The sequence below is a fragment of the Thermobia domestica genome, chromosome 1 (assembly GCF_964235325.1).
Source record: "Thermobia domestica chromosome 1, izTheDome1.hap1.1, whole genome shotgun sequence".
Taxonomy (NCBI): domain Eukaryota; kingdom Metazoa; phylum Arthropoda; class Insecta; order Zygentoma; family Lepismatidae; genus Thermobia; species Thermobia domestica.
Window position 1 is genome coordinate 142,352,994 of NC_137454.1, and position 23,002 is coordinate 142,375,995.

Below are 23,002 nucleotides of genomic sequence, written 5' to 3' on the forward strand. Positions count from 1 at the left end.
TTTTTTTTTTTTTTTCAGGAACGAGGATCTTCTGCAAGTAGTTCATTAATCACCATTGAAAATACGGTGCTTCTCTGTGTATTGTTGCTGGCAAGAATCCACATCCTGGCCCAGCAGCTCTTCTTTCTTTCTTTCTCTCTCTCTCTCTCTCTCTCTTTCTCTCAACAACAGAGCAGATATTGTTGCTATAGCTATTTCATCGTCTTCGGATAAACCTATATTGTGAAATAAAAATACAATAATATTTACGATAACCCTCTACGTTACACATTCTTCAAGTATTTTTCGTCTGTTTAGTACAGCGGCCACAAGAGGCTCTGCTGGTAAAACCTACCTAGTTTTAAGGATCGTCTGAGGCCCCTATATAGGACTAGCTCGGGAGAGTAATGCTCCCGGAAGTAGAAACGAGAAAAACAGTTCTGATTAGTTGGCGTTATCCACTTCTTGCCACGTTGCATTAAAATAGCAGAAATCAAAAGATTGCTGCTGTCGGTCTTCGTTACCGAGTGGGCTAGCGCTCTATGCTAGTAATAAAAGTCTCTTTTGGCGCTAGTTCAAACCCGGCTCGAGGAAAGTTTTTTTTTCATTTTTATAACACTTATTAAATTAAAATAATATGAACATAATACTTAAAAAAGTGATTTATTTATTTTTGTGCAGATAAGTAGTTGTAGTACTTATGCCCTTGTACTCCATGATATAGGGCTCGTTTTGTTCCCCTTGTAGTTCATAATATAAATTTTGTGACCAACTTAAAACAACTGGCTAGGATAGCGCGTAAAACAGGTGGCTAGAGCAGCGCGCGAAAAAACGTACTTCCGGGAATATTACTCTCCCGAGCGGGTCGTCCCTATATTACCTCACGATAAAAGAAATTGCATGGACGTTTGAGTTAAGCAACACTGTCAAGCTGCAACCTGCGTTCAGGCCTCAGTTCAGGTCCATGTGAGAGGGGTTTAATACTAATTTATGGGCGCAACCCCAAGTGGGCTATTTTTGAAACACATCCAACATAGTGGGTTCTGCTAAACCCTATCATAATCTTGCTAGAATATTGTTGATTCATCCTTTAGGTTAGCAAAATTGTAGATCTTTTTTTAAAAAAAATGTTAATGTTTTTAAGGTAATAGTATACATGAGAACACCCTGTCTTCCGTGCGCGAGGATACTTCATATTATATATTTATACGTTACCAAATTAAATCACTGCGTTGTCTTCATTATATGTGCTTAACATTCTATTTTTACTTTCTAGAATAAATTTTGTTGATTTCGATTCGAAAAATGTTAAATATTTTTAAATTTATATCATGATGCAGACCAAAATCCTTGTTGCATATAATGTAATGCGCTATAGCATATAAAGTACAAAGGCAAATAGGTACGTTCTTTTTTATTTTCGTATCAGTGGATAAGCAAATGAAAGAGGGTTTGTTACCCCCTTTCTAAGTTTGTAGATACTCAATGAATAATCCCTAAAAGTATGAGCGTCCAGCTTCTTCTGGAACTGAGACGGTCTTACGTATACTATATCCGCATTTATTATACTAGTATGGAATGAGGCCCATTAATTTGCGCTTTAATTTTTTCCTTAGAGTAGTTGGCAACGCTAGGTGTGAAATAAAAATGGCTGAACTGGAAGGGAAGCTACAGGAAGCAGAAGGAAATAGTGATGCTTTTACCGTTGCTTATGCTTTGTATATTTTAAACAAAGACAAGTAGGATTTTAGTTTGGTTTGATTATAGTTATTATACACATTATGATTAGATGTGACAATATGAAGTGATAGTCACTTGGTTCCAAGTGCAAGGTGTTTTTGTTATTTTAATAGAAGAGACAACTCATTACATCAGTGGCTCTATTGACATAATGTTGTATATGGTCCTAAAAGCGTTGAGAATTTTCTGTAAAACATAGCAGGTTAAGCAAACCCTGTCCTCCAAGTATAACGCAATTACGTGATTTATTTTCCCATAACCTGAGATGAGGTGACATTTAGCTTACAGGCTTCAGACTACAGTCCAAAACGGGGGGCGCGGTGGCTCAGTGGTAGAACGTTCACCTCTGGCTGGGGGTCTGTGGTTCGATCCCAGCTCGCGCCGTGTGGACTTTGTGGTGGACAAACCCCGTGCTCGTGGTTTTCTCGGGGTTCTCCCGTTTCCTCCCACTTTCTTCCTTCCATCATTTCACTCATCTCTCACCATCACCGTCTCCTTTAGCTTAACCGGCATAACCGTGGGACGTAAAACTTAAAGATTTCATTTACAGTCTAAAACGGCCCATATCCTGAGTATTTTTAAATAGAGATCGGATGTTATATCCTGAGTATGATATTTGTATATATATATATATATATATATATATATATATATATATATATATGCCGAATTGATTATTTCCTAATTTAAGATCCAGAACTGACGTACTAGTTACCGAAGCTGTTCAGTGAGTTATGAGTATCAAATTTGTAAAACCTGTGTTTTATTATTAACAATTTTTGTTTTTTATTAGTTACTTAATGAAAGTGTAGATGGGCAGTGAGTAAATATTAAAATTTGATTCATGGACAATGGGCCAAATTCCATGTAACCATGTAGCATATTTAATAGTTTTTCATGTTTATCTTTGCACACTTTACATTTAAAAATTATGTGATCTAGCGTCCCAACTTCTTCAATGCAGCAATGAGGTCATCTTTGCGTTTTGTTGTATACAACTTTTTTTTTTGGGGGGGGGGGGGGGTTGGGCTGTTGAGTAGTGCAGTATTCCATCTTAATCTCAGCAACAATTAATTGTATTTATGTTTCAGTGTTCAATAGTAACTGTTGTGCTCTAGTAATATGTTCCCGGTCCGTTTCTTATTTGATTATTCCTGAGTTGTAAATGTCTGTTAACGTAAGATTTTACGATAGAATGAAAATTTGAAGCATATATTCTAATTAGTGCTAGTAGTCCGACATCAACTGCTGAATGGGGAAGTTGGTCACATTCTTCGTTAAATTTTATATCAGTGTGAGTAAAGGCATGTATAGACTTTATTGAATACTATAAAATATATGTTTTATGGACAGCACTAACTATGTTGCTTTATTATTCCAATTAAATGTTGCCAATAATGTTAAAACGCTAAGTGAATCAGTGCATATACAGGCAGATTTATTTATTTTTTTTAATTTTTTGTTTGTTTAATTAGGACTAAGATTAACCTTGACGTATCGCAAACGCCTCACTTTCACAATGTTAACCTTTCTGAGTGACGACCTTTTGATCTCTTGAAAAATTTGAGTTAATGTCAGATTTCTATGAAAGGAACGATAGAGCATTTGCTGATGGATGTTGTATGATACCTATGAAATACATTCAATAACATTCTGTAGTGTTTCCAGCTCTAGAATTTTTCATCAATTGTGAGTTCCATCTTTCCATCCACGACAACCAGACAACGAGCAAAAGCATGCATACCTTCTAGTTCATTGCCACTTCATGTAACTCAAACATGTGACGTCAAACTACGATGGAAAGTCATCATCATTCTATACGTGTGTCTTAATGTGCTTTTTGCTGTGTTTGACGTGTAGAAAGTAAATGTTCGTGATAGAAACAAATTGTTTCCTGCAAATATTAAAATAAGTGCAGTACTTAGAATTTTCGATAGTAATACGACTTCCTGTTATAGCAATTGTAATTGTTTTACACTAGCAACCGCTGGTCTTGTAAACATAAAATACAGCAGTCTTAACTACAGGGTTTTGGAAAACCCAGTCTAGTGGGTTTTATGCGGTAAAATTGGGTTTTATTAAATTTTGTACCTATATTTAAAGCAGTATTCCTATTTGAAATGCCATTTTAGCATTTAGGCTCTATTGTACACATGCAACTATAGAATTTCCGCGTGCGGCCGCAGTGACTCAATCTGGCGCGGGTTCCTGGTTCAATATCAGCTCCCGTCAAGTGGGCCTTGTGGTAAATAAAAACGGTGTGAATAGGTTTTCATGGGGTTTTACCGTTCTTCCCACTTTCGTCATGCCACCATTATCATCCATCTGAGCATTCCTGTCTCCCTTAGCCTCAGCACATAATCATGATTCATTGAATTGAACTTAAATATAACAAAAAGGGGAGGATATTGCACAAGGGAATCCGTGTTTCGTGGGGGCACACTTTGCACCATTGACGTTCGCTTGTATTTCGATTTCTACAAAGAAGGAATTAAACTATTTTGTAGAGTAACAGAGAGATGGGTAATTCTATAAAATATCGAATAGGAGTAAAATCTCATATTACACTCAGGATTCAAATCTCTGAGCCAGTCGTTCTGACAAAAGATTCTTTTAGTTACCCTGAAAGCACGCCAAGCAAATACTAGGATAGTATCACAAGTTCAAGAGCAAGAAAAAAAATCTTGGTTGTTTTTAAAATAAGAAAGTTTTGTTTTTCTTTTGCACGAACTGAAATGTTGGAAATTATTGATGATGATGATGATGATGTGATTATTATTATTATTATTATTTTACGATTAAATAGCCTTGTAACATACAATAATTAGACTATACGTTACATACTCTAGTAGATACGTAAGAGGAATTCGGGAGCTCAAGATTTGATTGCCGTTAGTGTTGAGAAGATAGTGGCGTACTTTTAGTAATTTCCTTTTTCAATTAAGCGTTTTTTTCGATTTGTAACTGACACATCGTGAAAGATATTTTATTATTGGCCTGTACTAATACGCGATTATGTACTACAAAAACGAAGGAATGTAATCATAACTAAACACTATGGCCTATGGATCCCGGAGGTTCAATGCCGCGTTCCCAAAAGCTCTCCATTGACTTCTATTCTTAGCCAACTGAATCCATTTTCTACTTTGTATTCCTATTTCTGCGAGATCCATCTTAATATTGTCCTCCCATCTGCTCCTAGTTCTTCCTAATGGTTGTTTTCCGATTGGGGAATGTAATCATTGCTTTTTATTCCAAACTAGCTGAAATGCCCATTCTTTGCATAGGGAGAATTAAGTTCATGGAAAATATGTGAGCCTTTAGGATACGCATACTAACTAGAATGTGATAATCAAAACTCCATAAGATATTCTGTTTTTGATAAATTTCGAACCCCATTCTCCCGTAGGGTACGTTCTTTAAGGGGAGTTAACATGGTAAAATCTCAGAAGGATGGTAGGTTTATATCCAACCAATTTCGCAGTACTGTTGTCATTTCTGTTTTCTATACGCGAGAACCATGGAACCAGCATTGTTATCACTGCTATATCTTAGTTTTCAGGTGCCGGAGCGTTATTGCTCCTAGTGAAATGTTGTCCAAAGTGAACCATTATTGGGAAAAGTATGCCCAAGCTCATTTTCTCGCACAGAAAACGAATGGCAAAATGACGTCGGATAAATAGTTTAACAATCGGAGTGACCACAGCTAAAAATATCGTGGCCAAGGAAATACTAATGGAGCCCATGCAGAAATATTACCAAAAGTGTCGCCCGAGGTACTTCACGGAATTCGTCGATTTACAGGTCAGGAAAACCCACTACTCCAACATAACATGGCCCTGAGATTAAATTTGGCTCAGTCTACTTTCAATCACATGGTTCATTGCCAGCTTGCGATGAGCACACAAGAACTGGATTTACAATTTGCTCCCGCACACCATTGCTGAAAATAGAACAAGCTGCCGCAAACTGTAGGAAAGACACTTGGCAGTTGTCATTTATGTCAGGCATAACGGTAAAATTCGGAGTTTTACTACCAGTGCCGAGAAATTGTGGTCGTTAATGGATACTGTTCGAGGTATGTAAGGTGGACTAAATCGTGAAGGTAAATTGGGCCTTCTCCCAGGAATCCATCGTGACCCCATTGTATGAGGAAGACAACCGTCGTTTGTATGAAGCAATGAAATGTCTGGTTCAGATGCATGAGAACAAGCATCCAACCATCCCACCAGATAATCCCTCCAGTTTTATTAAGACATGGAGCAGGAAACGGTAATCGCACGTTATTCCCTTTCATGCAAAAAACTGACGCCAGTTCAATGTGTTTTTACACATTTTCAATGTTAAAGCAGTATCTACTACACCGCTGCGTCCGTATCCTCATTGATGTATAGAAAACTTGCCAGGAAAAATGGAATGGAATTCCTATGCTTGTGCTGCAATGTGGTTTGTTGTAATCAGGGCCGTATTTATATATTGTGCGCCTCTGTGCTCTAAATAATAATTTGCCGCCCCCGCACAAATCTCCCGCCCCCGAAAACTACCAATATTAAGAGCTGAAATCATAGTTTTCTTTTTTTTTTTTGGGGGGGGGGGTGTTGAGATGAACAGTGACAGTTTTAATCCAATTTAACTTCAAGGTCATACTGCACTCCCCAGGGAGGGGCGAAATTTCAAAAGTAATCGAAAACGACAGATATTAGTGTTGAATTCATTTTTCGAGGACGCTGAATTTAGCGGTACTAGTTTTCATGATGTTCATCCTTACCTTTTTGGGTGGGTTTGGAAGGGGAAGACTTTTTAAAAATCATCACCGTCTCCTTTAGCCTAACCGGCATAACTATTGGACGTAAAACTTAAAGATTTCATTTCATTTCATTTTATACTTTTTTAAAAATCAAATAAGCTAGCTAATTAGTAACTACTGTAATTAGAGCGAATTAAACACATTAACATATTTTCTTGCGCTCGCGCGGGACTCTGTGGGTTGCTAATTTTAAATATTACTTTATTGTGAATCTTTTTTTAAAAATATCTGAGGGCCGCGGTGGCTCAGTGCTAGAGCAAAGGACCTCTGGTAAATGGGGTCCTTGGTTCCATCCCAGCTCGCGCTAAGTGAGCTTTGTGGTGGACTAGCACCATGTATGTGGGTTTTCTCGAGATTCTTCTGTTTCCTCCGACTTCTTTCATTTCGCCATTTCATTTATCCTCATCATCACCGTGTGCTTTAGTCTCGCCGGCATAATTGTGAGATGTAAAACTTAAAGATTTCATTTCATTTAAAAAAATCCAAAATTTTACCGCCCTATGCTCGAGCACAAAATAGCACTTACTTAAATACGGGCCTGGTTTTAGTGAAAATTGCTATGTCGGGCAACAATCCATGATATTGGTAGTCCAATAGGACACAATCGTTGGCGGCGGCACGACTTTTCATACTTAAAATGTACTTGGAAAATCGGTTGAAAATAATCATATCACCCTTCTGTATAACTTGAAGTCGAACGCAAGAAGCACATTTTTAAAATTAAATTTAACATTAACGTTAATAATGCGCGTTTCAAAGTTTATTTTTTATATCAATTGTTTCAACAGCATAGCTATTACATTACTCTGGTGGATTGTGAAGATTTTTGGTTGATTATTATACCTTCTATCGTATTTGGTAATTCGATGTAAATTAACTGCAATAATTATGTTTTTCTGGTTTTTCATTTAATATAGAATAAATGGTATGATTTCTTCTTTCAACTGCAATAATATTTCTAGAAATAATCTTGCTCTCTCTCTCTCTCTCTCTGTCTCTCGTGGCTATATGATTAGCGTACGCGCTTTCGGTGCGAAAAATTTGGGTTCGATTCCCAGTGGGAACTCATCTGGTTCTAATCCGACATTACCTGGAGGTCTACTTTCATGTAGCCTCCAAGAGCTGAAAGGGACATTAAACTCCAATCCGACTAAGTAAAATTGCAAGAGCACTGAATTTTGCAAGCACGACAAAGGACGTGGTATAGTATATGGGTCAGTCCATGTCAATTCATCCAGGTCATGAAACCCATAGTCTCAGAATGGCATGAAAATTTTTCTGTTTACTCTACTTGCCATCCTTATTGATCACACCAAATTTTAATTTGATATCTTATATACTTTTTTAGTTAACATTTTTTTTAGTTTGGTAAAATATACGTTTTTGTTGTTGCCGAGGGTTAGAGAGATTACGACATTGATATACTAAAAAGATCATAACTTCGTTAATTCTCATCATATCACAATGATTTTTTCACTAAAATGATCATAATAAGATACAGAATAAGGTAAAAATACATTCAGTTACTTGTACTTGAATTGTTGTAGTACATATTACCTCAAACCTGGATATTACGATTTTTTTTAAAGAAAAAACATAAAATTTTAAAATACAGTAAAAACTTAAAGGCACTACATAAACCAAAGTATTTTGTATGTATTTATAAGCCTAAAGGCATGAGCTAATGTGTTCTGAAAGAAAAATTGTGGGTTTTTAACTGCAAATATTTTTAAACCATTTATCTTTAAAGTACGGCCAGGTATTTCAAGAAAGTCGTAGACCTTCACGTTGGCAGCCCTGGCGTTGTCCCTAATTGTCACAGGGACATGAACCATATCTCGTTACAAAGCTTATGGAACACAGATTCCAACAAGGTAACTTCTGTGCCCCCTTGTTTCCAACCCACAGAAGAAGAAGAAGAAGAAAATAGCTTTTTTTTAAAAAAAAATGTCGGACTCTGGCAACACTGTTCATTGTCATACGCAGGAAAAAAATTCTCGCATACACATCAGACATTGGGTGGAATCATATAAAAAATAAAGGGCCTTGGTGCAATAGCTTGCGAGATAAAAATTCGAAATCTGGTATATACTATGGTCAACCTGTATATATTTTACGAAGGAACTTTGGTCTACCCTCAGGTTGGCAACCCTGGCGACTTCCCTAATTGTCACAGAGACGCGAATGATGCCTCGTTGCAAAGCTTACGGAATACTGGTTCCAATGAGGTAACTTTTGTGCCTCCCCCCTGGTTCCCAACCCACAAAAGAAGAAGAAAATAGCTATTCACTATGAGTTTAATGAATTATACATATTCATCACATACAACAGATTGAATATAATCAGTGAACGAAGAAAGAATTTACCAAATCATCTTAAAATCCTGAAGTGGTTCATTTACTATTTACACCATAGAGGTCCTGAAGTGGAATTACAGAAAATGTTTAAATAAAACACTAACAACATTTTATTTCTGGGCTTGCATTTGTTTCAACATCTTGTTGCACTGAAGATTGATTGAACCTATTTCCTTTTCGGAAAAATAATACATTCTTCCGGGTGCTTTTGTGACTGGGAGGGGGGGGGGGTTATACATGAAATTATGTTATTCATAGGAATCCAGCAAACCTCTTCTTTTGGGGGCCAGTGAAAAGATGGAGGAGGCCCGTGGGGATACATAAATTTAATTTTAACGTCTCCTTCATCTTCATGTTTTGACAAAACTAATCCAAAATACCACCGGTCATCATAAAGGCATGCAATGTAATTGTGCACACCCACAACAGGCATTTTCACCGAATGATTTTCTCCAGAAAAGTTGAATATTGTGCAAAAGTTGTCATCTAAATACTCGTTTTGTTCCAGTGGAGTCTTCAGATTTTGGCTCAAACTGATGAAGACTACGTGTTCCAGGTACTGTCCTGGCTTGAGTGAAACGCCCTTCTAAGTTTTTTCGTACCTCTATCAAGGTTTCTTTTCTAATCATTGTGAACTTTATATTTTCTATATTTTCCTTGCAAAAATAAAAAATTAAAAAAAAAAAAAAAAATCGGAATTATCAATAGCATTACCAGGACTACGTTGAAGACTTGCTTTTGTCACGATGCGCTTGACAGTGCCACCTATACCGTCACAAGGAGACTTCCCATGGCTGGTGGCACAAAAACACCATGTAGCTTTTAATCCAAAGTCTTTTTCATGAACTCATGTGGTTCAGATTCCACGTTAATCAGTAGGTCCACGTCTCATATAGCCTCGCTGCTGAAAGGGGCGCTAAACTGAAATCAACTCAACTATTTTTCATGAACCTGAGGGCTGTAGGATTCGCACTCCTCAAGATACCGAACGAAATTGCTACCTAAACTGATACAAGATTCCAACGAACTGTTTTGATTTGTGAAATACTTTGTGAAACATTCTTACTTTCAAAATACATTAAATATATTTTTAATTTATTAAAAACTAAGACAGTTATCGAAAGCGCTTATGAGTAAAAATAATAAAATTATATTTTGGTTATTTGATTTTAAAGTTTACTGTAAAAGCTTATGCGCAGTTGTATTATTTCTAGAACATTGATAAATTTACTGCAGCTTAAATAATTTAACATCTTCAGCTTGATTAAAATGTCAATTTCATTACGCCTTACATGTAAATCATTCAATGAGTTTTTCAGAAAGTAAAATGTGCACTAGTTTAACCCTTAGAAGATGCCTGGCTCCTTAGCGCCAGTACTTCAAACCTCTGTTGCTCGGCTCCTAATGAACCTAGACTGTGCCTCCCCATGCCGAATCCGTAGGAGAAAGTGATCTTTCTTTTATGACAAAGAACAGTGTTGCCAACGTCCCACAAAAGTCAAAGATGATTTTCATCTTCTTTTGTGGGTTGAAACCGGGGGGGGGGGGCACAAAAGTTACCTCATTGGAACCAGTGTTCCGTAAGCTTTGCAACGAGGTATCATTCGCGTCTCTGTGACAATTAGGGAAGTCGCCAGGGTTGCCAACCTGAGGGAAGACCAAAGTTCCTTCGTAAAATATATACAGGTTGACCATAGTATATACCAGATTTCGAATTTTTATCTCGCAAGCTATTGCACCTAGGCCCTTTATTTTTTATATGATTCCACCCAATGTCTGATGTGTATGCGAGAATTTTTTTCCTGCGTATGACAATGAAGTGTTGCCAGAGTCCGATAAAATATTTTTTTTTTTAAAAAAGCAATTTTTCTTCTTCTTCTTCTTCTTCTGTGGGTTGGAAACAAGGGGGCACAGAAGTTACCTTGTTGGAATCTGCGTTCCATAAGCTTTGTAACGAGATATGGTTCATGTCCCTGTGACAATTAGGGACAACGCCAGGGCTGCCAACGTGAAGGTCTACGATTTTCTTGAAATACCTGGCCGTACTCTAAAGATAAATGGTTTAAAAATATTTGCAGTTAAAAACCCACAGTTTTTCTTTCAGAACACATTAACTCATGCCTTTAGGCCTATAAATACGTATAAAATACTTTGGTTTATGTAGTGCCTTTAAGTTTTTACTGTATTTTAAAATTTTATGTTTTTTCTTTAAAAAAATCGTAATATCCAGGTTTGAGGTAATATGTACTACAACAATTCAAGTACAAGTAACTGAATGTATTTTTACCGTATTCTGTATCTTATTATGATCATTTTAGTGAAAAAATCATTGTGATATGATGAGAATTAACGAAGTTATGATCTTTTTAGTATATCAATGTCGTAATCTCTCTAACCCTCGGCAACAACAAAAGCGTATATTTTACCAAACTAAAAAAAATGTTAACTAAAAAAGTATATAAGATATCAAATTAAAATTTGGTGTGATCAATAAGGATGGCAAGTAGAGTAAACAGAAAAATTTTCATGCCATTCTGAGACTATGGGTTTCATTTGATATTTTAGTTGGATGATTTGAAATGGACTGACCCATATGCATATTTAAAACGGATGGTAAGCTGGAGATCAGGGTTCATTACTCGGTCCAGTCAGATATTTTTCGCTTTTTATATTTTTGTTGTTTCGAACAGACCTGTTAAAGTAAAATATTAAAGGTAAGCAACGTGTAAAATTTCTAAGATTACTGATACTAGTTTTTGTTACAGATTAATCTCTGTGGAAAGTGATGATAATGTTGCTTCTGAATCCTGCAATGGAGGGAAAGAGAATGTTGATAACGATGGGTAAGAGAATATTTTAATGTTTAGTGGGAATTAAATAAAATGTATTTCTTAATGCCATTAATCTTAGCGTATGTATCGTGTGAAACGTTCATGAACAAAAATTTTTTTTCTCTAACTGTGTATAGATGTAATTTGGTTTTACATGGAATCATAGAATGGAATTATATTATCATAGAATCATCATGGAATTATATTTTTATTCTTTCGTGTAAGTAAAAATTGATATTCCCGTTTTCAAAAATTTTATATTTGTTTGGCATTTAATTTAATGCTAATTTTACTTATAGGATAATAATTTGTTGTATCAAATAAAGTTTATACTTTTCTGTGTAAATCATATGACACTGTCGTCGATACAATGAAAATAATTTTGAAGAGAAATAATTTTTAGCAATCTCTCTTAAATTATTAGCAATTTATGTTTTCTTTCTCGATCTTCGTAAGTACTACGAACAATTTTAAAATGTCCTTCTAATATTAAAAAAGTAACCACTACCGGTGATATAGTTCTGTAAATGATTTTTCCTGGAGGCGAGATAAGAGTGGCTGTGGGTAACAATCTTCCGTGATGATTTCTGAGAATGGCTTTGGGTAATCTTTGATGATGATTTCTGAGAGTGGCTTTGAGTAATCTTCCATGATGATTTCTGAGAGTGGCTTTGAGTAATCTTTCATGATGATTTCTGAGAGCGGCTTTGAGTAATCTTTCATGATGATTTCTGAGAGCGGCTTTGGGTAATCCTTCATGATAATTTGTGAGAGTGGCTTTGGGTAATCTTTCATGATGATTTCTGAGAGCGGCTTTGGGTAATCCTTCATGATAATTTCTGAGAGTGGCTTTGGGTAACCTTCCGTGATGATTTCTGAAAGTGGCTTTGGGTAATCTTCCGTGATGATTTCTGAGAGTGGCTTTGGGTAATCTTCCGATGATTTCTGAAAGTGGCTTTGGGCAATTTCCATAATTATTTCTGAAAATGGCTTTAGGTAATTTTCCATGATGATTTCTAGGAGTGGCTTTGGGTAATCTTCCATGATGATTTCTGAGAATGGCTTTGGGTAATCCTTCATGATAATTTGTGAGAGTGGCTTTGGGTAATCTTTCATGATGATTTCTGAGAGCGGCTTTGGGTAATTTCCATGTGGGTAATCTTACATGATGATTTCTGAGAGTGGCTTTGGGTAATCTTTCATGATGATTCCTGAGAGTGGCTCTGGGTTATCTTCCATGTTGATTTCTGAGAATGACTTTGAGTAGTCTTTCATGATAATTTCTGAGAGTCGCTTTGGATAATTTCCATAATGGTTTCTGAGAGTGGCTTTGGGTAATCTTCCATAATGATTTTTGAACCTTAAATTGCGCTGGATTTAACTCCGATCATGGTTCGGAGCTCACATATATAGTAGATTGCGTCTTTCATAATCTTAGTGCTTGATAAGGACGTAAAGAAGGAAAAAAATCAACTAATCAAAGATAAAAAAAAGTGTAGTTCGTAGTAATAAAATATGTTACTTTTTTACAGATTGACGAGAATTTCATCGACGTTGAATTCGGATCAGGAGCATCATTTGAGAGTTTTTCTTACTAGACGGCTTAAGAAAGGAGCTATATACGTAGACACGGGTAACTTTTCTGGAATGGATTTTAGGTATGACGCACTAAAATTGTTGCGATTTCAATAACTGTACACTTTTAATTTAAAAATGAGAATAAGAGTGTTTAGAGTGGTCCAAGAGTGTAGAAACACTCTAATAAGTTCTAAAGAGTGCAAAATATAACGAAAGTAACAATGTAGTTGGGGAATAGGGATGGGGAAGAATGTTTGTGTACACATCACAATGATGTCCGTCATGCTGAAATTTATGCAGTTGTCTTAAATGAAAAACATAGTATGTGATTTGTCATTTTAATAGCAAATTTTCGTAGAAAATGAATGATACTGTTACGTTTGCTCTAGCCGGGAATTACTTATTAGGAGAATATGACTTTGACGCATGCAGAGCGCATTGAGATCATACTGATCTCTGGAGAGCAAAACAACAGAGTGATTACAGACTATTTTAACCGTCGTTACTGAGAAAGGACTTCCATTAGTAATAAGACTCTGTTCAAAGTTCTGAAGAAATCCTAAGAAATCGAATCTGTGGCAGATCGACCCAAGACTGCTAGACCATGCACACCGACAGCCGAGGCAACAACTGTTACTGTGTTGGGATCATTCAGTAAAAGTCTCAAGAGAAACACGTGTAATGTAGCCTGTGAAGCTGGTGTTAGTCGCACCTCGATCATGCTCGTTATGTCAGTGGATAAGTGGCACCCTTATAGGCTGCAACTTCACCAACACCTTACAGAAGATGATCCAGATCATCGTCTGGAATTTGCTTAATAGACCACAGAGGAGCTACGACAAAATTACACATTCGCCTCTGACGTATTGTTTACTGATGCACAGTTGTACGCGTCTCGCGAGGTTAACAAACAGAACGTACGATACTGGTCAGATAGTAATCTGAATTGGTTTGACGCATCCGCAGGTGTTTCCGGCAAAGTAATGGTGTGATGTGGAGTGTGGAGGACTTGCGTTTTGGGTTCATTCTTCATCGATGGGACCGTAACGACGATAGGTTGTTGGCAATCTTGCCATCGCTGGTGTCGGAAGATGAGCCATTCTCTACGCTTTTCCAGTACAGTGACACCAAAATTCATTACGTACCTGTATCCGTGACTACTTTGATAAGCAGTTTCCTAATGCATGGATTGGTCTGCGAGATGCTGTGGAACGGCCCCTACCTTCTCCTGATTTGACACCTGAGCTACTATCTGTGGGACCATGTGAAGTATTTTGTGTATGCGGTGAAAATTAGGGATATTCAACATCTCAAGGAACAAATTGTGAACGCATGTTCCAACATTACAGCCGACACTTCGCGCGTGACTGGGAACTCAGAATGCATCTGAAAATTGACAGGAATGTGGAACACATTGAACACGTTTTGTAACAGTGCGTGATCTTTTCCATATGATTAATCTTTTTTTATTGGGCATACAGCAAAGAAACACTCGTAACTTCGTAATTGTTAGCACTAGAGTAAAAGTAACAGTGGGGTTCAATTTCTACATATCACATGCTATGGTTTGCATTTAAGACAATTGCTTAAAATTAAAAATGGCGGACGATATTGTAATGTGTCCTCAACCATTCCCCAATCTCCATTCCGAAGCTGCGTTTTTTGTTTGGTTATATTTTGTACCGTTTACCACATATTAGGGTGTTTCCATACTTTTGAACCACCTTATATATCAACTTTGCGTTCATGTGAGTTCCTTTCTAACGAAAAATGAATAATTTACTCGGTAATCCTAAAGCTAAAATCTTGGTAAGCATAAATAAACCATAATTTCCGTTTCCTCTTCTGCAAATATCCTCAATATTTGAAAGTTAATTTAGGTTTAAATGATAGGTAAGTAAATTACCTGTTGTTGTTCTGTTCCTCATATCTTACTTACCATCTTCTATAAACTAAACATAGTGTTGGACGGGCTGAGAATTGAGTCTGTGTTCAATTCTGTCGTAAAAAAAACAGTTTTTGAAGTCGAATCGGACAGTGAAATTCAGAAATCAGGACGAAACTTCCTTTTTCGGTGGATATAAGTATTACAGGCGAATATAATCGTTCAGTTCAATTTATTTTGAAGGACTTAAACTACTTTCAACTACCAATGCATGATGCTTGCAAGAGAAGAAATGAAACTTACTGCGTACTAATGTTTCCGAAAATTTACATTTGAAGGGTATTAGATACGTTATTCATCATTCAAATATTTAACAATTTCTTGCTATTCTTTATTAACATTAAAAACAAGCTGTTTTGTGTTACTTTCCAATGCTTGAATAAAGCGCCCTAAATTTACAAGATCATCTGAGAATAATTGGTCATCGATATTATTCTTAAAATCTTCGTTATTTTAAACCTCTACAATCAATTAGTTTTCTTATTGACATTCAATAAACCCTGTATCGTAACAATAAATTACGTATCATTTTTCCTTCAATTTCTTAAAAAAAACTAAGTAATTACTGCCCGACATTTTTCTCCATTCAAAACGATTTTTTTTTTTCGTTATTCTTCGTAAAATGATCTTTATTTTGAATCTGTGTAATCACTTAAATTTCTTGTTGACAATCAGTAAGTTCTTGTATCATAATAAACAATTGTAAGCCACTTTTTCTTCATTGTTTTATATTTAGGTATGTTCTTTAAAAAAAAAAAGGATTACTTCCCAACTCTTCGCTTTTTAAACATGAGTGAACGATCTTGAGACTTTCAGATACTTGCATCTTCCATCCTCGTGGAATAAGAAGTCTTGTAGAATAAAAGGTATTCGATATTTTACTGAGTTAAATGTGTAATCTAACTTGATGCGGTGAACACCGCTATCTTACCGATTCTCGTAAAATCACCGAAGACAAATGGTGTTGGTAGCATGACGTTGACTTAGCGTTGTGAGAAAAACTACAGAGGTAACTAAGTATCTGTGGGAAAAGTAAGAAAAGGGTATATGGATTTTTTATTAATTTTTTTAATGGTTGACTAGCAGCAAATACCTGCGGCGCAAAACAATAAAATTAAATTGTATGAAACGTTTAAGAGGCCTCATCACTGCGAAATTAAAATACCGCTAATTTTACAGTAATTATGTGATATCTTCAAATAGATAAAAAAAAAATAATCAAAAAGTGGAACAAGACCTCCCCAGACAATATTATTCTGCGTGAGATACCGTTATCATAACTCATTTATCTGCTTTCGATTTCCAGCCATTTAGAAAATCGGCATTTATTTTCGCGTTTCTAAATAACTGCAAACGGAAAGCTGCTAGGTGACTCGTGATAACGGTACCTCATGCAAAATAACATCGTCTAGGGAGGTCTTGATCCACTTTTCGATTATATTTTATCTATTTGAAGGTATCACATAATTACTGTAAAATTAGCGGTATTTTAATTTCGCAGTGATAGGGACTCTTAAAGAAACTTACTTGCGAACCAATAATGTACTTTTGAGCGCTCGCCTTGCGAATATCCTATCTTGAATGATTTTTCACGTACATGATGTTGCCGAAAACAGCTTTAAAAAAAAAAAAAAAAAAATCCTAAGGGAGATCTATTCATGAATTCGGATAACTTTATATTTTTTCCACTTAATGGATAATGATGGTTTGAAAAAATAAAATAACGTGTGATTCCTTTCAAAAGGGTACGTATGTTTTTGCTCATCTTTATGTGTATTCTCTATTCCGATAAACGCTGAGAAATCCGTTTTAAGCTTGGCGTGCATTTTACTGATTTTGGTTTCTGCCATAGCTTTGGATACGATGCTCTTAGTGTTCTTTACTGCAGAAAATACATATAAGTAAAATGATGTTTTTGTTCCATCAACCAGTGCGCGCACGTTCTCTTTCCATTGAAATTCAATAGACACTTTTGGTACTTAGTTATTATGAATATGATAAAAATTTACCTCTGCCTAAGGACTGCCTTCGTGATCTATAAATAAATAGAATTTTAAAAATTCCCTCAGTGGTTTGTGTATGATGAGGGGACAAAGAGAGACTATTTCATTTTATTATATAGGTTAATTAATTTTAAGGATAATTTTTAATTTTATACCTAAATCTCTTATTTATATGTGTGATTTTATTATACTGTTAAAGAATTCAGTTAAAATTAACTTAGAAATCTTATAAAAAAAGAAGGTTAAAGGGAGTACTTTATGATATCTTGCTGCAAGCTATAATTACAATATGAACATTTCAAATATCCTGTTTCAGTCTTGTTGAAGGGTCCAACTGTCCAGCGGTGTGCTACTATATCCTACTGTCTCCTGGCAACTCTGAAAGTGAAGTTCAATATCTTATATGTCTTTTATCAGAGTCTGATGATCCGTTAGACGATATTCCAGAAGCTGCACTTAGTGTCTTCCGACCAGAACTGACAAGGTTTTGTAAATCACTTGTAAAAGATTTGAAAGGGGAGGTGAGAAAATATTCCTGTCACTTTCATTCAAGATTTTTTTTTTTTTTTTTTAACTATTTACAGCAATTGTCAGAAGAACATTCTAACCTTAGGCTCAATTACGTCTAACGTCTGGTTTGTGTAGTTTGTCCCGCTGCCATTTTCAAAATTTCCTTCAGCGATACTAGTAAAAGATATGGACCTAAAGAGGAAACATTGGTTGCCCCTCCCAATTTAAGATTCTTTCTTTTTTCAACAAAACCGCATCGCAGTGCTAATCTTTAGAGACACGCGAAAACACGAAATGTATCAGTTTTGTTTGAAAATGTTGTGTACCTAAAAATATATATTTTTTCACTATTTGTTAGGCTATATAACGCTCGCGATTAAACGCGAAATTCTGTCGAATTTGCGAAATTTCCAACAAGTCTCGAAATTTCACGAAATTTATTGCGAAAATGACAATCTTTCGACGCTCTTACGATTTATTCATTATCATTATTTCTCCCTTCTGCATACTCGACAGTGAGTAAGCGCTACTAGTTCATCATTTCTCCATCATCACAATGAAATATGAGACTGCCGGGTGTCTGGCACCAGGCTTCTCTCAGTTTGTCTGTTTTCTTTTCTGCAGCGAGCGTGATCCCAGGTTTGCCTCATGTACTTCTGAACGGCAAAGCAACCGGTAAAATGCCGAAAATCACAACATGTTTCGATAGAGCACAATTTAAAGATCATAGTTATTACGTTTTTGATGCACGTCAAAAAATAGCTTGTGTAAATTTTGTAATATTTGACTAGCCTGGAAGCGACACGATTCGTGTGTAAAGCAGAATGAAAGCCAAAATCACAAAAAGGAGTTCTTGTTTTGTGTTACCGAGAAAAGAACAAATTTAACACCAGAAAACATTGAAACAATGCTTACGTATTATTTCCATAAGTAAACTGTGAACACTAAATTTATTTCTTCTATTAATGTTCTCTCTCTGTGTGTTTTCTCTTTCTTTAAATGATACTTTTATTCAATGAGAATGCTTAGTGTTATTTTTTAAGAACTCAAATATTGTGTAATATAGTCATGCATGAACTCATGTCATGATGATTGATGAGTGGAAATTAAGGTGAAATAAAAGGTAACTAATCGCTAATGCCAGCGAAAATAGTGTTCTTACATTGAATTCATATTCACCGATTTTATCCCGCTTTTACTATATTTTAATAACGAAATTACGAATTCTTATTTACCACAAAATCGTGTCTCTACTAATCTTACGTGTACTTGCTAAAGTACTGTGAAGAAAAATGTTTTGGAGATACTACGTGTAGACGAGAAGTCTGATTAGAGCAATAATTACTCAATAAGCAGTACTAGACTAGGACAAAATTCTCAGAAAAAAGTAATATCTCAAAACTGTGCATCTCTGATGTAACTACCTGTATCAATTATCCTGTTTTTAAGTTTCAAATTTTTCTAAATTTTCAGCTGTCTATGTTGCCACTTTAATCTAAGCTTTTAGCTAGGAGATAGTAAATGATTTTTGCACCTATTTAAATCGTTGCGTGTATCAAATCGCTGGTTAATATTTCCTTAATTTACGTGGATCTGCTCTTGTTTTGATAAATGTGAATAAATTGTGAAGTAATCAACACTTTCTTCTAACGCAGGTTTCTTCATTCTGTACCTGTTTGATTTGGAAACTTGAAATAAAGATGAAAAGAATTTTTCTTTATCCAAATGAATGTTTTTATATAGCCCTGCTATATTAGCTAGCCTTTCACCAAACTTCAAGGAACTGTAGAATATAGAATATACCATTATCAGTTTTCTATAAATACTGCTGTCTACGTAGCTTCAGACAAATAGAACCACAGAGACGAGAACCTTAAGAAACTGATAAAATAAATAAATAAAATTGAAATTTCCCTCTCCTCATCACTTATCAGAAGTCACACACCAAAAACTGTCATATTTAATCGAAAATTCATTCATCAAAGATTCGAAGCTATAAAAATTCGCACTTCCCCGACAACTATAGTAACAGATAAAAGTTATTTTTGTCAGCTCTAAGTGGATAATAGCAGAGATGTAAGGCTATCAATAGAAGGGTAGATTATTAAAATTAGTATTGTAACTTTATCATTGACTTAGAATACTAGTTACGCTAATATGTTGGCTATTTTACTTATGCATGATAGTTCTTAGAAATATGTCTTATCTCTGTACTTTGTACAGTCGCCAACAAAACCACTTACTCACCTCATAAATGCTCATTTATGAATGTCAGAACGAGTATGTCAATTTAAGTACTATTTTGCTTCAACGTAGAGACAACGTAATATTTTGCATCTTTGAAAACCGTACTCAAATCGGTTAATTCATTTAAGAACTGTTGACAAAATAATGTATGTGATAAAAATGCACTTATGCTGTTGAATGTAGACTATAAAATAAAACAATTAAGTCATGACATGGTTAAAGCTGAAGTTAAAGAAAACAACAATAAAAGAAAACTATTCTTAACTCTAAGTAGTGTAAATTAAATAAAATGTTACATTATAACCAGGGTGGATTGATTTAAATCAGTCTGATTTAAATCACGATTTTAATCAAGATTTAAATCACTTGATTTTTTAAATAAAAATCGTTGATTTAAATCAAATTTCGAAATGAATTAATTTAAAGTGAAACTAAGTAAAATGTACTTTTTCCTTAATGCTTAAGAAACATTGTTTGGGATTGAAATAGGTTAACGATTGGGAATTAATTCAAAATTAAAACCCAACACTTTCACTTAAATGGCATAATTAACATTTAATACTAATTCCTAATGTTTTTTCTTCAGCTCGCGACTTGTATTATACGAAGAAAAAGATTTGATTTAAATCAAAAAAATCGATTTAAATTTAAAAAATCAACAAAAATGATTTTTTTGAAAAAAATCATGATTTTTTTCCACCCTGATTATAACTAATACATATAATTTTGAAACATTTTTCAGATGTCGCTATCTTCCGATGTTGCAGAGAAGTTGCAAAAATGGCATCACATATGTGTTCAGTATGTATGTAGAGTAGTTTTGCAACTTGGAGTACTCGTAGCTGGTCTTCTGCAAGTGGTACGTAATGGTTTAATATTTTTATTATTAATAAAATATTTTCATATTATCTCTTTGAATCTCTTGTGTTCTCATAAGTTTCGAAAACAGTTATAAATAAAATTTTAGTAATCCTTGCAGCTTTCTTTGTAGTAAAAAGCTTATTTTTTGTTAAGATAATCGCTTCTTCTAGTAAATTTGTTAGTTTTTGGCCTTTAAAAAGTGAATAATATGAAATGAGTACAAAATCGTGTGTGAACTATTCTCATCCTGATTGTTTGATTGTTATCTTCAAAATCAGTTGCAATTCTGTGTACTGCAAGCAATGTCATACATCTCAAAATATCTGATAAAACATTTCTTTATTAACACAGTTCCTTCTTACAAATTTCACAGAGGACTTATCGGTATAGAACTATTTCGTTCCTCTGCTCTAATACTCAAGATCAGAATTTAAGTAAGTTCCCTCTAGCTGCATATATGTAAATATACATTTGTTTGCAAGATCTTTACCAGTTCAGAAGCATGTGCATACTATTATCGCACTTTCTGGCTACTCTATGTACAAAACTTAACTTTTCCCAACACTCCCCCTTGATAAAAATGACGCAGAATACAGAAACAATAACATCTCTAAGTTTTTAAAAAACTTTTTTTTTTTTAAATTTATCTTTCTTCCACTTCACTTGTTTCTCTCTCCCTATTAACTTTTTTCTTCGGATAACTTCGGGATTCTTCTTTGATGATTACGTAACCTTCTTTGAGCAGATACCTTTACTGATTTTTTATTTATTTTCTAATCTGTAATTTAATTGCCTTTCACATGTGCATAGAGTTTGTATCATGTCAAGATCTAGCTCCGATTTCTCACTTCCTGATTCCCAAGGAATAGTTCCATCTCTGTCTCCTTAGTGAAATTTCCGCTTCTCCCCTCGTCACTTGTCAAAGTGTAAAATCTTGACAATGTTTTCCCGATCTTTCGTCTGCCCATTGGCAATATTTGCTTTTATTGTTTAACGTTAAGGTATCTAAATTATATTAAATTCCCAATGTCTTGTAAACGGCTGGCTTCCAGTACTTGCGATGGCTGTTCCTTCAGTTTTAGTCTTTCCCGAGCTTCCACTTGAAGTAGCCTTTCGTAATTTCCATCAGCTTTTTTGTATCCTTTTCATGCATCTTGTTCTCTGACATCTATAGGCTAAATGGTGCCTCAAGAGCAAGAGAAGGAGTGGGGCACTCTTTCATTCCAAATCTGATTGGTTGAGTTGATTTTAGTTTAGCGTCCCTTTCAGCAGCGAGGCTATATGAGACGTGGACCTACTGATTAACATGGAATCCGAACCACATGAGCTCCCGCCGGGAATCGAACCTGGGTCTCCCACGCCAAAGGCGCGTACGCTAACCGCTTAGCCACGAGGGAGCTCTCCAAATCTGATTGGGTGCACGACACACGATCATACCAGGGAAGCCGCCGCTTCCAAAGACCATGTCTTTAAAAGTAGAGCCTGCATCAGCCATTAGATCTGGTAATGTACGGTCTACCTCTTCCATAAATAAAGTAAGTTTTGTATTGCGTGGATGACCCTATCGAGGGAGAATGTAGTGGTCCCTCCCAAATAGTGGCCTATACGTACAATTGAGTTCGGAAGGTAGCACAGCTACAACGTGTACGTGGTACCTCAACACGTAAATGAGTAAATAGATAAGTTGTGTCGAACATCATAATTTGAAACTTTGAACTTGTGTCCTTTTGTTTCTTCAGTAACATTTTCCGTACATTACAAGTATATAAATTAACAGGATTGTCTGTTTTCCTTTTACAGGCTCAGCAAAACAGGCCAGTAACCTTTGCACCATCTATAGACCAGGAGTTTGCTGAAGATGTAAATATGTTTATTCAAGCATGTAGTATTGCTGATTTCCTACAGGAAGATTGTAAAACTTCGCTCTCAAAGGAAGCAGCGTTATTGGCAAAGAAGGATGGTGCATATTCTTTGGAAGCTGTACAGTGTAATTCTTATTGTTTAAAGTGGGCAAAGTTATTGGTGGAACAAGAAAGTAATTCTGCGCAGAAAATAAAGAAAATTTTGGATGCGTTTAATTTAAAGGTAATAAAATAAAAGTAAAATAACATCAAAGAAAGTATGAACCTTTACAATGCAAGCCC

The 23,002-nt window shown here is 35.4% G+C and overlaps 1 protein-coding gene across 1 annotated transcript in view; it reads left to right on the forward strand.

Annotated features, from left to right (window-relative positions):
* The first annotated feature begins 1,605 nt into the window (after window positions 1-1,605).
* Window positions 1,606-23,002, forward strand: part of LOC145689698 (protein Njmu-R1-like) — a 38,538-nt gene continuing 17,141 nt past the window's right edge. The window contains exons 1-6 of the mRNA XM_081763897.1: window positions 1,606-1,718; window positions 11,649-11,726; window positions 13,247-13,372; window positions 17,557-17,761; window positions 20,740-20,856; window positions 22,659-22,943. Of these exons, the coding sequence (XP_081620023.1) occupies window positions 1,627-1,718; window positions 11,649-11,726; window positions 13,247-13,372; window positions 17,557-17,761; window positions 20,740-20,856; window positions 22,659-22,943 (903 nt within the window). The 5' untranslated portion in view covers window positions 1,606-1,626. The remainder of the gene's footprint in view (window positions 1,719-11,648; window positions 11,727-13,246; window positions 13,373-17,556; window positions 17,762-20,739; window positions 20,857-22,658; window positions 22,944-23,002) is intronic.